At 33.9% G+C, this 14,571-nt stretch overlaps 1 protein-coding gene across 11 annotated transcripts in view; it reads left to right on the forward strand.

The window, feature by feature from the left end:
• The window catches only part of St7l (suppression of tumorigenicity 7 like), a 214,677-nt gene that overhangs the window by 77,385 nt on the left and 122,721 nt on the right, over positions 1–14,571 (forward strand). For all 11 annotated transcript variants that reach the window (XR_007109290.1, XM_047557026.1, XM_047557024.1 and 8 more), the window contains 3 exons: positions 3,684–3,834; positions 6,567–6,659; positions 13,597–13,736. Coding sequence is in view for 10 of the 11 variants with exons in the window: in XM_047557026.1 (XP_047412982.1) it covers positions 3,684–3,834; positions 6,567–6,659; positions 13,597–13,736 (384 nt within the window). In the remaining variant the exon portion in view is untranslated. The remainder of the gene's footprint in view (positions 1–3,683; positions 3,835–6,566; positions 6,660–13,596; positions 13,737–14,571) is intronic.

Here is a 14,571-nt window from a genome sequence, read left to right on the forward strand (position 1 = left end):
ATCCATCTACAACTAAAAATATTAAAAAAAAAAAAGTAAAGGCTGAGTAGCAAGAGTTTAGGTTTTATTTTCATTTGTTTTTAATTTGCCCAGAGAGTTAGAAAGTATCTTTAAGTAAAAACTGAAGATAATTTAGCAGTGTATATCAGGTCAACTCAGTTAATTATTTTGGTCCTTGCTTTGGGTACTCTAATATTCTAGGTGCTGTAGTAGAATATGAAAGATATAGTTTTTATTGTGCATTAACTTATAGCATATGCAGCAGAAATTCTAGAATACTACTTTGCGATGGTGATAAAATAAATAATAAACCTATAACTTATTTAAAGGCTCCTTTGTGTGTATTTGTGCACATGCGTGCACTGGAGGTTGAACCCAGGGCCTTATGCACGCTCAGCACACCCTCTACTATGAACTTGCCCTGAGCTCTTTAGATACGTTTTTCATAAGCTGAAATTTTTCTCTTATATTTTGGGAGCCAAATTTATTTCAGTGTCAAATTGGAAACCGAAAAATTGTCTTGTTTTAAAGTCAAATTGAAAAGCACATTTGCTGGTTAATAATAATAATAATAATAATAATAATAATAATAATAATAATAAGGTAGTGTAAGGAAGATCTTAAAAAATAATTAAATTGTAAAATGTTTTAAAATACAAAATCCTGAATTATAATTTCCTAAAGGGTACCATATGTTGTTCATTCTTATCTGAATTGACACTTAGATTTTTTTTAACACTGAAAGTATAGGTTACAGTTCAAAAAGTGTTTTCTTGACAAATCAGATTGATATTTTCTGAAATACATTTTTTACTGAATCATTGTTAACTGAATAACTTGGCTTACATTTTCTAAGTGTTATCAGTATAGTAAATTTTTACCATGTTAGGATTTTAAACTAAACTTTTAGATTCTAAACTTTTTGAAAATGAGTTGGAATATTTTTTTTCTTCTCTATAAAATAAAGCAGAATTTTAATCAAAAGTACCTGGTTTAAGAAATAAATAATTTTCTTCTGAAAATGAGATATTCTGATTGTGAAAGCACTGATTACCACATTTTCTTTGCATCCTACTGAAGAAGCTCTTAGTGCACTTGCAAAGAGCATAAGGAGTCATGTCAGAGGTCAGCTATTTGAGTCCATTTTCCCACAGCCGCCTGGTGTGAGTGATCTTTTACTGTGTTTCAAAAAAATGGGCAAGGATTAGAGAGGATTAGAAAGAATATTACCCTCTTGAATATAGGCCCAAGGCACTAAGGGGAAAAAACTCAACCAGGCAGCAAATGGGCTTTGCTTGACCAGGACACAACCTTTGCTGCATTCCTTTAAGAATCTGAATGGGAAATGTTAAGTCCCCAAACTGGATTAGTAAATAATCTCATAGTTTGTGACATCTGCTAAAATAAATCGATGAGCAGACTGCATTCTTACACTTTGAGGACAGAGCCAGAGAGAGACATCAAGAGTAAAAGTAATTAAAGATGGGCATCAGCTCAGTAATGGTTAGAGAGGCACATTTCATAAACAAAGAAGAAAAAAATGATTTCTGATATATGAATATGATGAGTATCTACATATTAATTAATAACCTAAGTGTTAAATTTTGAAACCAATACACCTTTTTGTTTTTAAGATTCCCCCTGGAACTTTATTGCTTATAAGAGTCTTTAAGTGTTTCACAAATGCAGCTATTCAATTTATAGTTACCTCAGTTTATATAACAATGTGGGGTTCTTTAACTTGCAGTGTGAGAATATCTCTTCTGAGACATATCTGGAATGTTTCTCTTTTTAATTTTATTAAAAAAGTGAATATGGTGTGGAACTTACAAGACTCATAATTAATATCCAGTTGTTTAGAACTAAAGAAATTGTTTCAGACTGGTTATAGAAGGAAAATGCATTCTGGCCTCAGTCTTTGGAGGAAGTGTTTAAAGATTTTTTTAAAAAGTTTTGTTTTAAGTCGAGCACTTAATAGTAAAGTTAATGTGTAAGTGGTTAATTTTGTATCTTTCTTCCTATAAGTATTATACTTGATTTGTGATAACTGATTATACTTCTTTTGTTATGGATTATAATATTAGGATGAGTGTTTTCCTGAAGCATTTGAGAGAGATTCAATTAGATATATGAAGAAGAATTGATAAGACTATAATAGGCACATTTACCAATACCTTAAATGCATCTTGCCCTATGCTATCCTGATTTAGTGCTTGTATTCAAGATGAGCCTGTGTGTAAAATATGTCCTTTGGTTTTTCTCCTCACTCCCTACTCCCAGTGTGCTTATCCACCTTCTACCCATCTTTTAAATATTAGCTCAAATTCCATAAAATGGTTTATCTCTAGCCCCTAAATCATAATATCTCATAAACGTAGTTATCATGCAACCCAGCACTTCTTCTCCAAGCTAATTCCTCAAAAGAAATGAAACATGTTCACACCAAAACTTGTACACAAATGTTAATAACAGTATTATTTATAATAGTTAAAAGGTAAAAATAACCAAATATCTGTCAACTGATGAATTAAAATACACACACACACACACACACACACACACACACACAAGAATATTATTTAACCACAAAAAGGAAAGAGGTACCAACGTGTACTATGACCTGTATGAACCTTGAAAATATGCTAAATGAAAGAAAATAGCCCCAAAGGACCTCTGTGATATGATTCCATTTATATGAAATGTCCAGAATAGGCAAATTTATAGAAACAGAGAATAGGCTAGTGTTTGCTTAAAGGGGTTAGGGAAATGAGGGAGTAGAGAATGATAAAGGGTACAGAGTTGCCTTTTGAAGTAATGAAAATGTTCTCAGATTGTGGTGATGGTTGCATGCATTTGTGAATATAATAAAAACCATTGAATTTTACACTTTGGGTGAATTCTAAGGTGAATTTTTATCTCAACAAAGCTGTTTAAAAAAAAAGTGATTTCCTATCCTTGTGGCCATGTACATTGTACCTCTATTAAAGTACTTAACCCAGTTTGGTTATACTTACTTACTTAAGAAATCTGTCCCAGGGCTGGGGTTGTGGCTCAGAGGTAAAGCATTACCTAGCATGTGTGAAGCACTGGGTTTGATTCTCAGCACCACATATAAATAAATACAATAAAGGTCTATCAGCATCTAAAAATAATAATAATAATAAAAAGAAATCTGTCCCATTATGATATGAAGGTCCAGAGAATAGGTTTTGTTGTGTTTTATTTTTGTTTTTGGTATTCCCTAATAAGCACAGTGCTTTGCATTCAATAAATATTAATTTATTTACATTTTTCCACAGTTAAGTGTTTTTTTACCCATAAGGTGGGAATAAAAGAAAAAGAGAATTGAATGTTGTCACAAAGTATTATTTCAAAACTATATTTGATAATTTCCATTTAAAAATTTTCTCACATTATTTATTCAGCTTGAGTCTCCATTTGTATTTAACAAGGTCACAAACCATTTATTGCCTTATCTTTACGTACAGGAACATTTGGATTTTTAGAATTTGCATATATAAGCAGTTTATGCACAAGTTTCTGTAGGACTGTCATGTCATTTCATGAAGATTAATGTGTTTTTCATTAATTTGACTTTATAACATTTTGAATGTGTTTTGAATTTAACACAGTTTAACATTTCTTTTTTCTGTTGTTTGTGTATGTGCATGTTATTCTTGCAGTATTTACTAGAGATGAAAAGTTTAATTTTACCTCCAGAACACATTTTGAAGCGGGGTGATAGTGAAGCAATTGCCTATGCTTTCTTTCATCTTCAGCACTGGAAACGAATAGAAGGTGCTCTTAATCTGTTGCAGTGTACATGGGAAGGCAGTAAGTATTCTTTTCCAAATGTAATACTACTCTGACTATTCACTGTATTCATGGGCAGACTTTTTAAATGAGATTGTCTAAGTTTCTCTAAGGATTTGTGGTTTAGATTGGTTTCAGAGTGAGCTCAGTAGCATTATCTTTGGTTTATTGTAAAAGACATGGTTAGAGTGTTTATATTAATGCCACATTTAAGAAGAGCAGATCAAGAAACTATCATGGTATTCTGCCATTTGTTCATTTAAGTTAAATGTAAAGAAAGAAAATGAAATGTATACCCTTTTGGCTTATAATCTTTTTAGTATGGTTGTACTATTGTACTAATTGAGAATATTATGCTAAATTAAATAAGGCAGACACACAAATGTTTTGTGATTCCACTTATATGAGGCAGGTACCTAGTGTGGTCAGACTTGTAGAGACAGAAAGTAGATTAGTGATTGCCAGAAGGCTGGGGAAAGGTGAGAATGGGAATTATGATGTAATGTATACTGAATTTCATTTTGGAAAGATAGAGGAGTTCTGGAGATACATGGTGATGATGGTTGCACAACAATGTGAATGTATATAACACCATTGAACTAGATACAAAAGTGGTTAAAACGGTAAATTTTGCATTACATGTATTTTTACCACAGTTAAAAAATGAGAATAGAGTTGATAGTAGTCATGAGGAAAATAGTTTTATGTTTTACACATCTAAAAACAAAACAAAAGCTGGGTGAGGTGGCACACACCTGTAATGCCAGCAGCTCAGGAGGCTGAGGCAGGAGGATTGCAAGTTCAAAGCCAGCCTCAGCAAAAGCAAGGCACTAAGTAACTCAATGTAACTGTCTGTAAATAAAAATACAAAAATAGGACTGTCTCAGTGGTCAAGTGCCCCTGAGTTCAATCCCTGGTACCACCCCCCCAAAAAAACCAGATCAATTTTTAAAATATTAGAACAGGGCAGAGGGAGTAGCTCAGTGGTAGAGCATGTCTTAGCATGCATGAAAACTTGGGTTCAAGTCTCCAGCACCACAAAACAAAACAAAAATATAGAACACACTTACTACATGTGAGGCTTTGGGTTCAATCCCTAGTACCTCCTCCCAAAAAATAGTCAACCAACCAACCAAACAAACATGCAAACAAACAAAAATAAAAGACACAAAGGGTACCATGTGTCCTTGAACCAAGAAAATTTGGGGACCTCTGTATTAATCATTTGCTAACAGTTGTACTCTGTGCTTGACATCGACAATAATAAGATTCATAAACAGATCATGAGCTGGTCATGGTGGCAATAGCCTGTGATCTCAGCAACTCAGGAGGCTGAGGCAGGAGCATCACAAATTTAAGTCCAACTGGTGCAATTTAGCAAGATCCTGTCTTAAATTTTTTTCAAAAAGGGCAGAAGATGTAACTTAGTGGCAGAATGCCCCTTGATTCAATTCCTAGTACTGCAAAAAAAAAAAAAAAAAAAAAATCCTGAGATTATATACTTGAGTAGCTGAATTTTTTTAAATGTTTTTGAGTAATTAGACTTTGTCTTAGTGGTCTATAAGCCTCTCAAAACCAGGTCCTCTATCTCATTCATCTTGTATGTATCTTCAGTGCCTGGCCTTCTGCTTGACACATAGGGAATTTTCAATAAGTATATGATTTATACTGTGTTTCATGCATCTTAATGAATGATTTCTTCAAGTTATAATTGATTTGCTGAATACCTTTGGGCAAATAACTACTATTTATTGTGGCAAACAAAATCTGTATTTTGACAAAAGTTTTTAGAACCAACCTCTAAGGAAAAAACAAAAACCTTATCATGATTTTGATGACTATTTAGTGTAATAGGTCAATAAGGATTTCTCTCTGCAAAATTGGTGATGATCTAAATTAAGCATGGACAAACTTTTTCTGTAAAGGGCCAAGAGTAATTATTTCAGACCTTGCAGCCATCTAGTCTTTGTACATCTACTCAGTTCTCTTATAGCACAGAAGTGACCTATGTAAATGAAAGCATGTCTGTGTTCCAATAAAATTTTATTTACAACAATAGTGTGGATCCAAGTGCACTGATGTGTACTTATAATCCCAGCTACTTGGGAGGCTTAGGGAGGATTGCAAGTTTGAGAGCAGCCTGGGCAACTTAGCAAGACCCTGTCTTAAAAAAAGCAAACAAAACAATGTAGGTTAGATTGCTCACCTAGCATGAACCATGTCCTGGGTTTGATCCCTAACAAAACAAAATACAACAAAAATTCAGATAGTGGACCGATCTAGCCAAAGGGATGCACTTTCGTGATCCTTGAACTAGATTAAGGTCTATTCATAGAAAACTTTGGTGAAACTCACATGTGAAGTTAGAACTCATGTAGGTTGCCAACAGTTAGGACCACAATAATTATAAACAATATAGTTTTATGAAGATTCCTTTTAGGAGCAGAATTTATGCTTGTGGAGTCCATGATTATAATGAGGGGACTGAGACAAAGGACTCAGCCAGTACCTTTACTCTAGTCAGTCTAGACACTTATAGTTCTGTACTTAAGTCTTTCCTATTCTTTCCCTGTTTCATTGTTTTGCTTTTTTGTGTGTGTCTTTCATCTAAAATCTCTAAGAAATAAAATAAAATACTATGTAAAAACTGTATAAAAGTATGTCTCCAAGATAGTTTTTTTTTATTTATAGCGTATATTACATGGTATATAAGATAGAATTGAATGTCAACATATGTATTTTTTTTTCCTCAGCTTTTAGAATGATTCCATATCCATTAGAGAAAGGACATCTATTTTACCCTTATCCTAGCTGCACAGAGACTGCTGATAGAGAGCTGTTACCTAGTAAGTAAATATTTCAGTTTCTTAAGCTTATAATTGTTTAGATCACTTTTAGATTGTTTTATGTATTAGTTACCTTTTCATCGCTACCACAAAATACCTGACATAGGCTACTTGTGAAGAAAGAGATTTATTTAGCTCACAGTTTTGGAGTTTCAAATGGCATTGGGTAGACTCTGCAATCGTGGCTGCTGCTTAGCAGCATCATGTCTGAAAGCAGATAGCAGTGGCAGGAAGATGTACAGGAACATCAAGTGATTTCATCTTGAACTAGAAGCAGAAAGAGAGAGATGGGCTTCCCACAATCTGTCCCAAGGGCATGCCACCAATGACCTAAGGACTGCCTACAAAGCCCCACCTCTTAAAGGTTATACCTCCCAGTACTGCCACCTTCGGTACCAAATTCCCAACACATGAACCTCAGGGGGAGGGGATACAAACCACAATGAAACCATAGCATTTCCCAAGTTTTGTCCATTTTAAAAGTCCTTCTTATTGATATTTGGGACACTATTTAAATACTTTTATAACCATTTATAGGACTAATTTCATAATTCAATTGATATTCAAATATTGTTCAAAATCCTGTGCTAGATGCAATGAAGTACACAAAAAGTAAAGATAAAAAGAGCAGTCTTCTTACACACTTTTTTAAAAGAAATAGTACCAACCCTTCACAAACTCTTTTTCAGAAAATAGGGAACATTCCTTAACACATTTGATGATATCAGAACCAGAGAGAGACATAATAAGAAAAGAAAACTAAGACCTCGCATGATGGCACTTTCCTATAATTCCAGCTAATTGGGAGGCTGAGGCAAGATAATTGCAAGATCAAGACCAGCCTCAGCAATTTAGTGAGACCCTGTCTCTAGATAAAATAAAATGGGTTAGGGCTAGAGATGTAGCTCAAAGGAAAAGTGCTTGCCAAGCATGCATGAGGCCCTAGGTTCAATATCCAGTACCACAAAAAAAACTATAACAATAGCTCTTGTGAATCTGGGCACAAATATCTTCAACAAAGTTTAAGCAAACTGACTCCAGCAATTTAAAAGGAGGATTATATACCATGACCAAGTGGGATTTACCTCACAAATGCAAAGTTGGTTTAATATCTGAAAACATGACACACTGTGCTGGTAAAGGACATAGATACAGAAAAAATATCTAACAAAAATCTAGCACCCACTCATGATAAAAACTCTTAAACTACAAATAGAAAGGAACTTTCTCAACTTGATAAATGGTGTCTCCAAAAAAGAATTAACATCATACTTAATGCTTTTACCCTAAGATTAGAAGTAAGGCAAGATAACAGTTCTTCTGTCCAACTTTGGACTAGAGGTGGTAGCCAGTGTAATCGACAAAGAAAAAAAAAAGTCATTTATAAGTAGAAAACTGCTTTTATTCACAGATGACATGATCCCCTATGTAGAATATCCAAAGAAATTCATAAAAATATTACTAGAACAAATAAATGAGTTCAGCAAGATTGTAGAATATAAGACCAACATTCAAATATTGGGGTTGGGAGTATAGCTCAGTATTAGAGCACTTGCCTAATAAGCATTAGGTTTGATTCCCAGCACTGCAGGAAAAAACATCCTATATGTATACTAGCAATGAACAATATAAAAATGAAATTTAGGAAACAATTCTAATCTTAATAACATTAAAGAGAATAAACTACTTAGGAATAAATTTAACAAAATTGCAACTATATTGAAAAATACAAAGTTGCTGGCAAATTAAAGAAAAATCTGTATAAATGGAGGGATGTTTCATATTGATTGATTGAATATATTTATATATATTCAATATATTTAGTTGAAGGTTCTCTTCAAATTAATCTGTAGATTTAATACAATCTCTATCAAAATCCCAGGAGTGATTTTGCAAAAAATAACAAACTGACCTTAACATTTCTATGGAAAGGTATAAGACTCAAATTAGCCAGAAGAGTTTTTTGTTTGTTTTGTGGTACTAGGAATTGAATCAAGGTCCTGGCCAGGGAAGTTTCTACCACTAAGCTGCATCCCCAGCCTCTAAATAGTCTTTACAAAGAACAGAGTTGGAGGGGCTACCTTTCCCAGTTTGAAGAGTCAGAGAAGAAGTAGAAGAACGAGAAATATGTAGGTTCAAAATTGCTTAGAGAATTTCAGTCCAGTCACTGTCTTTAGGAAGAAAGATTAAACTCTCAACGGAACTCTTGAATAATCTAAACTTGGCCCCACTCCTTTTCTGTGAACTGCTAAATTTCTGTTTAACTTTTAAATCATTTTATGATTTAACTGATAAATAAGCTTGTGAAAAGGTTTAAACATCAGTACCATGTTTTCTCATATGATGAAAACCTGTGCCAGTTTTTACAATACTGAACCATTAGAACTGAAGTCTAGAGAAGTAAAATTGCAGTTTTACAACCATCAAATTTAATGATCTGAAAAGTTCAGATAGATGAAAATTCTGGTGGAGAAGTTATGGCAAACTATGCTGCTATTTCTCTGCTGGGGTCGTTTATTTTCCATCATCTGCTGAAATAAGTACACTGAGCACTTTGAGAGTTCCTCTTCTAGATTATAAACTCTTTTTTATTATATAGATCTATTTTATTTGTTCTTACTTGTTATACATGACAGTAGAATGTATTTTGACATATTACACATATATGGAATATAACTTTTTGTTCTTCTAGTTGTATATGAAGAATAACATTGGTTGTGTAATCATAATATGCACATTAGAAACTCTTCGAAGGCCAGGATTCTCTTTATTGTCCCTGTATCTCTGTAAGGTACACCATAAAAATCGATAATTCAATAAATGTTGTTCAAATTAGATTCATTAACTTATTCTTCTAAAGATGCCTGACACATTGTAAGTACTCACGAAATGTTAAAAATTAGTTCCTTTTCCTCCTTACCCTATTCTGAACTCCTAGGCTGCTTGTGGTTAATAGAAATACTGATAGATAAACAATGTGTTAAATGTGTGTCTGGAATAGATTTTAAGGAAACTTTGAGCCTCTCTCTCCAGGAAATCAAGGATGAATCTCAATTTTCTGACTTCGGTGACTGGGAGAATGGCAGATCTTTTCTGCAGCAGGAGGAGCAGGTTTGGGAATAGAGATGGAGGAAATAAATAAGTTCAGGCTTTGATTATGTCCAGGAAATCAAGGATGAATCTCAATTTTCTGACTTCGGTGACTGGGAGAATGGCAGATCTTTTCTGCAGCAGGAGGAGCAGGTTTGGGAATAGAGATGGAGGAAATAAATAAGTTCAGGCTTTGATTATGTTGCTTGTATAATCTCACACTTATTTGTACACACATACATGTTTATGTGTATATATTTATGTGTGTATATATATGTGCTTAAATATTTTACATAATATATACATTATTAAGTCTTTGTATTTTGTATCTATAATATATGTGTCTAAGATATATTTGTAAATATATGTATATTGTAAAGTATATGTACATGATATGTACATAGTAAACATTGGAGACATACTTCGTGTGTAAGTAAAAGAGAACCACTTCAAATTAACTTCAACATGAATGGGAATTTGTTGGAAAAACACCAAGTTATCAGAAAACCCCCAAACAGGGCTGGGGAGATAGCTCAGTTGGTAGAGTGCTTGCCTTGTAAGCACAAGGCCCTGGGTTCGATCCCCAGCTCCCAAAAAAAAAAAAAAGAAAAAAAAAAAAAAAAAAAAAAAAAGAAAACCCCCAAACAACAACTTAAAACAGTTAGACCTCATAAGGGACATGATAAAGAAGCATATGGCCATCAGGATTTCTAGCAGTCAGTTATCTGCATACCTTTGGCTATCTTTTTTCAGTTTTTCCTGTTCTCACTTTCTGTTTTCCCTTTCTCATCCTGCCCCCTTTGTGTGTGTGTGTGTGTGTGTGTGTGTGTGTGTGTTGCTGGAGTTTGAACCTAGGCCTTTGTGCACACTAGTTACTGCTCTATCACTGAGCCACATCCCCAGCCCCTGCCCCCTTATTTTTGTATGACTTCTTATTTCTGCTTCTCCCAGTTTATCTACTCTTTTATATCTTTCTCTTTGCAGTTTGGCTTTCCTTTTGTAGATACTCAAGAGGTCTAACTTGATGCCCCTGTTGCTTTGTGTTTACATGTCATTGTTCGTGCAAACAATACAGAATGAATAATATCTCAATCCTACTAGAAGAGAGAATCAGATTTATCCATGTTCATTCCTGGTCCATTTAGCTGTGGCCTAAGGACAAGACCAGGCTATGTAAATAAAATTGCCTATGGTTCTGATATCTCTTTCTCTATGTATCTCTAGATAACAAAAGAAGTTTTAGGCAAGAATGCGATCACTAAGGGACACTGTGTAGTGTAAGAAGTGAACTAAGTGTAGAACCATGTGGGCACAAAAATGTCTAAGGAATTGATGGCAGGAAAATAGTTGAGGACTTGGTGAAGGAGTGGTCAGAGAGCCAGAACACGAGCCAGAACTAGATATCCTAGAAACCAAAAGGAAGAAGACATTTCCAAATAAGGAGGAGTATCTGAGATATTAGGTAAGGCAATTATTGAGAAGAATCTATTGACTGGCAATTAGGAGATCAATAGTGAAGTTTCATTTTTTTCATAGGGTGAGAATAGTAATATTTGGTGTTATTCTTATTTTTCTCTTTTAAAAGGAACAAAGATTTCAAGGCAAAGAAATGGGTCTTTAATTATGGAACATGAATCTGCAACAGTATATCATAATAGACTATCACATTTAAACTAAAATAATACCTCTTTATAAATTATTTAAGGGTTGTCTAATATAAAGCCCACTTTACATATTTTTAAAATATTTTTAAGATGTTGATAGACCTTTATTTTATTCATTTATTTTATATGTGGTGCTGAGACTCGAACCCAGTGCCTCACACATGCTAGGCAAATGCTCTACCACTGAGCCACAACCCCAGTCTACCACTTTACATATCGATGTGAATAAAACAGGAGTTATCTTTATATGTTGAGCTATAAGCTACAACCAGACAGTTTGTATTTTGGCAAGCCTGTATTAATTCTAAATCCATGTAGGGTGCAAACTCCAGGAAGTAAAAGTAGAGGACTGGAGGATTTTGTTTGATTAAAGTATAAATTCCTATTTTTTTCTGTCTCTTGCTGTGGTAGAATGAACAACTTTTTAATAATGTGGAGTTCTAATACCCAAGAGTACTTAATTTTTTTTTTTTTTTTTTGCTTTTAATTCTCCTTCAATCTTGATATGACTTACAGCATTCTGGAATTTGCTTGTGGACCTCATAAGTTCAGACTTGAACTATTCCCCTAGTTCACATAGCTATTTACTCATCTTTTATGCCTCCTGATAAATTTTTCTCTACAAGCCAGTGATGAAATTTGAACTTTCGTTCCAAGGGAGTGTTTCTGTACTAGTCAGTCATCCATTATATTGATGTATTAGCCAAACATTGACTGACAAATGAATCTACAGAAAGCAATCCAAAAAGAAATAACTAGTTCTCTCCTACAGTATAAAAATCTCATATTTTAGAAAATGTTCCCACTAAAGCTATGCAGTTTCCTGCCTTATAAAATGGGAAGAAGACTGTCTATCTCAAGGTTATGGAAAAAAAATCAAATAAGAACTTTATAAGCCATAAGATGCTGTACTGTTTACCTAATATTATTAATTCTACTATCTTATTCGCTGCCTTCTGAAATACCAGTTTGTTTCTCTTGGTTTGCTGGAAGAAGTCGGCTTCATGGCTGAGGGATAGGGTAAAAGGGAGTGCTGGTTCTTTGGGTGCTGAAAGCACAATGTTGTCTACAGTTGCTAATGTTTCTAATTTTAAAAAAATTCAGCTCCATTGTGTTTTTACTTTCAACATGGCTCAAATTTATGGAAATTTTCTGGATTTTTCAAATGAGTTTGACTTTTGTTATGTACATTTTTAATATAATATGATACATAAAGATATTGAAAGAAGATTAGGTATAATCCTCTTTGTTAATCATTATGTTTAAAAAAGTGAAATTTATAGTTGACCTTGGTTCAGCACTGAATTAGTCATCCCTTACTAATGCAGGATATTACATCAGGAATTCCTGGGTTAGTGTCCAGTCCTGAGCAGTCAACTTCCTGAGCTATTCTAAGTCTTAGACTAGTTCTCAGTTTAACAGAAATTTCTTGAGTACCTACTGTGTGTCAGGTACCATAATAGGCTCATCTCCATATTATTATTATTCAGATATTTTCAAATTTTAAATAAAATATAAATACTTGAATATAATTGGTAATGAAATCTGCAGTCACTAGGAAAATAATACTTGAGTATGTAAATGTGGTAAAATAAGACAAGGGATCATTTATAGCCAGAATCCTAGGGCTTTGGTTTTCTAGTTTAATTTTTACAGTGCTCAATGAAAATCATATATAGAACATATTAATAAATGGGTAAAATTATTAACTGTGGTTCTAGGAAATCCCTATGACATGTCTGTTTTTTTATACTAGTCTCAGCTTCCAAAGAACAAGAATTAATAACAACTTTCATTTATTAAGTACTTACAGTGTTCATCATAACAACTCCATAGCAACTTCTACAGGGTTTAGCAACTTATTCATGATCACACAGCTAATAAGTGACAAAGCTCTTTTTCAAAACCACCTCAGCATGACTTTGTAATCAATGTTCTTTCCCACGATACCATCCTGTTCCCAGACCCCCAAATAGTCATCTGGCTATGTGCATACACTATTGATGCTGGAATTAATAATGGATTAATTTCTTTTACCTTCCTTTGCTGGAGACAACTTGTTTTTTCTTTAAAAATATTTTCTTTTTGGTTTTTTAAGTATATAGCTTTAATTGAAAATATTAAGACTTGTTGTTTACACCATATTCTAAAATTAAATTCATTCCTTCTTTTTTCCTTTGCAGCCTTTCATCATGTTTCTGTTTATCCCAAGAAGGAGCTTCCCTTTTTCATCCATTTTACAGCAGGACTGTGTTCTTCTACAGCAATGATAGCCCTTCTCACACACCAATTTCCTGAAATCATGGGTGTTTTTGCTAAAGCTGTAAGTATGATCTCAAGGACTTGTGTAGAATATTTGTAAAACACACAAGACACCATCTCTGGTTTATTTGTACTAACACAGATGAACAGTGAAAGATATTTGTTAGAGTAAATTACAAGAATCGATTTGTAAAGTTACTACCACAAATGTCAAACATAAATACTGGTGATTTGAGCTATATACTTCTGTTGGTTTAAAATTTAAAGAATACAATGCTATAACATTATAAAGTTGTTCTTTGTAGATAACTTCCAGTGACAAACATAGCATTCACTACTAGCTAAAGAACAAATTAATTTTTTAACATTATTGCATTTTCTTTGGCCTTTAAAAATCTCCCTGTTTTGCTGGGAATGGTGGTGCACGCTTATTATCTTAGTAATGTGGGAGGCTGTGGCAGGACGAACACAGGTTTGAGGCCAGCCTCAGCAATTTAGTGAGATCCTCAGCAACCTGCTGGACCCTGTCTCAAAAATAAAAAGGACTGAGCTGAATGCAGTGGCGCACGCCTGTAATCCCAACTGCTCGGGAGACTGAGACAGGATTGCGAGGTTAAAGCTAGTCTCAGCAATGGTGAAGTGCTAAGGAACTCAGTGAGACCCTGCCTCTAAATAAAATACAAAATAAGGCTGGGGATGTGGCTCCGTGGTAAAGTGCCCCTGAGTTCAATAACCAGTACCTAAATAAATAAATAGGACTAGGGATGTAACTCAGTGGTAAAACGCCCCTGGGTTAAATACTTAGTATGAAAAAGAAAAAGAAAAAACTCCCTATTTTAAAAACAAGTCTTATGATTTTCCCATTCACATTAAATCATTAGTTCTAAATATTTTCT

The sequence above is a fragment of the Sciurus carolinensis genome, chromosome 1 (assembly GCF_902686445.1).
Source record: "Sciurus carolinensis chromosome 1, mSciCar1.2, whole genome shotgun sequence".
Lineage (NCBI taxonomy): Eukaryota > Metazoa > Chordata > Mammalia > Rodentia > Sciuridae > Sciurus > Sciurus carolinensis.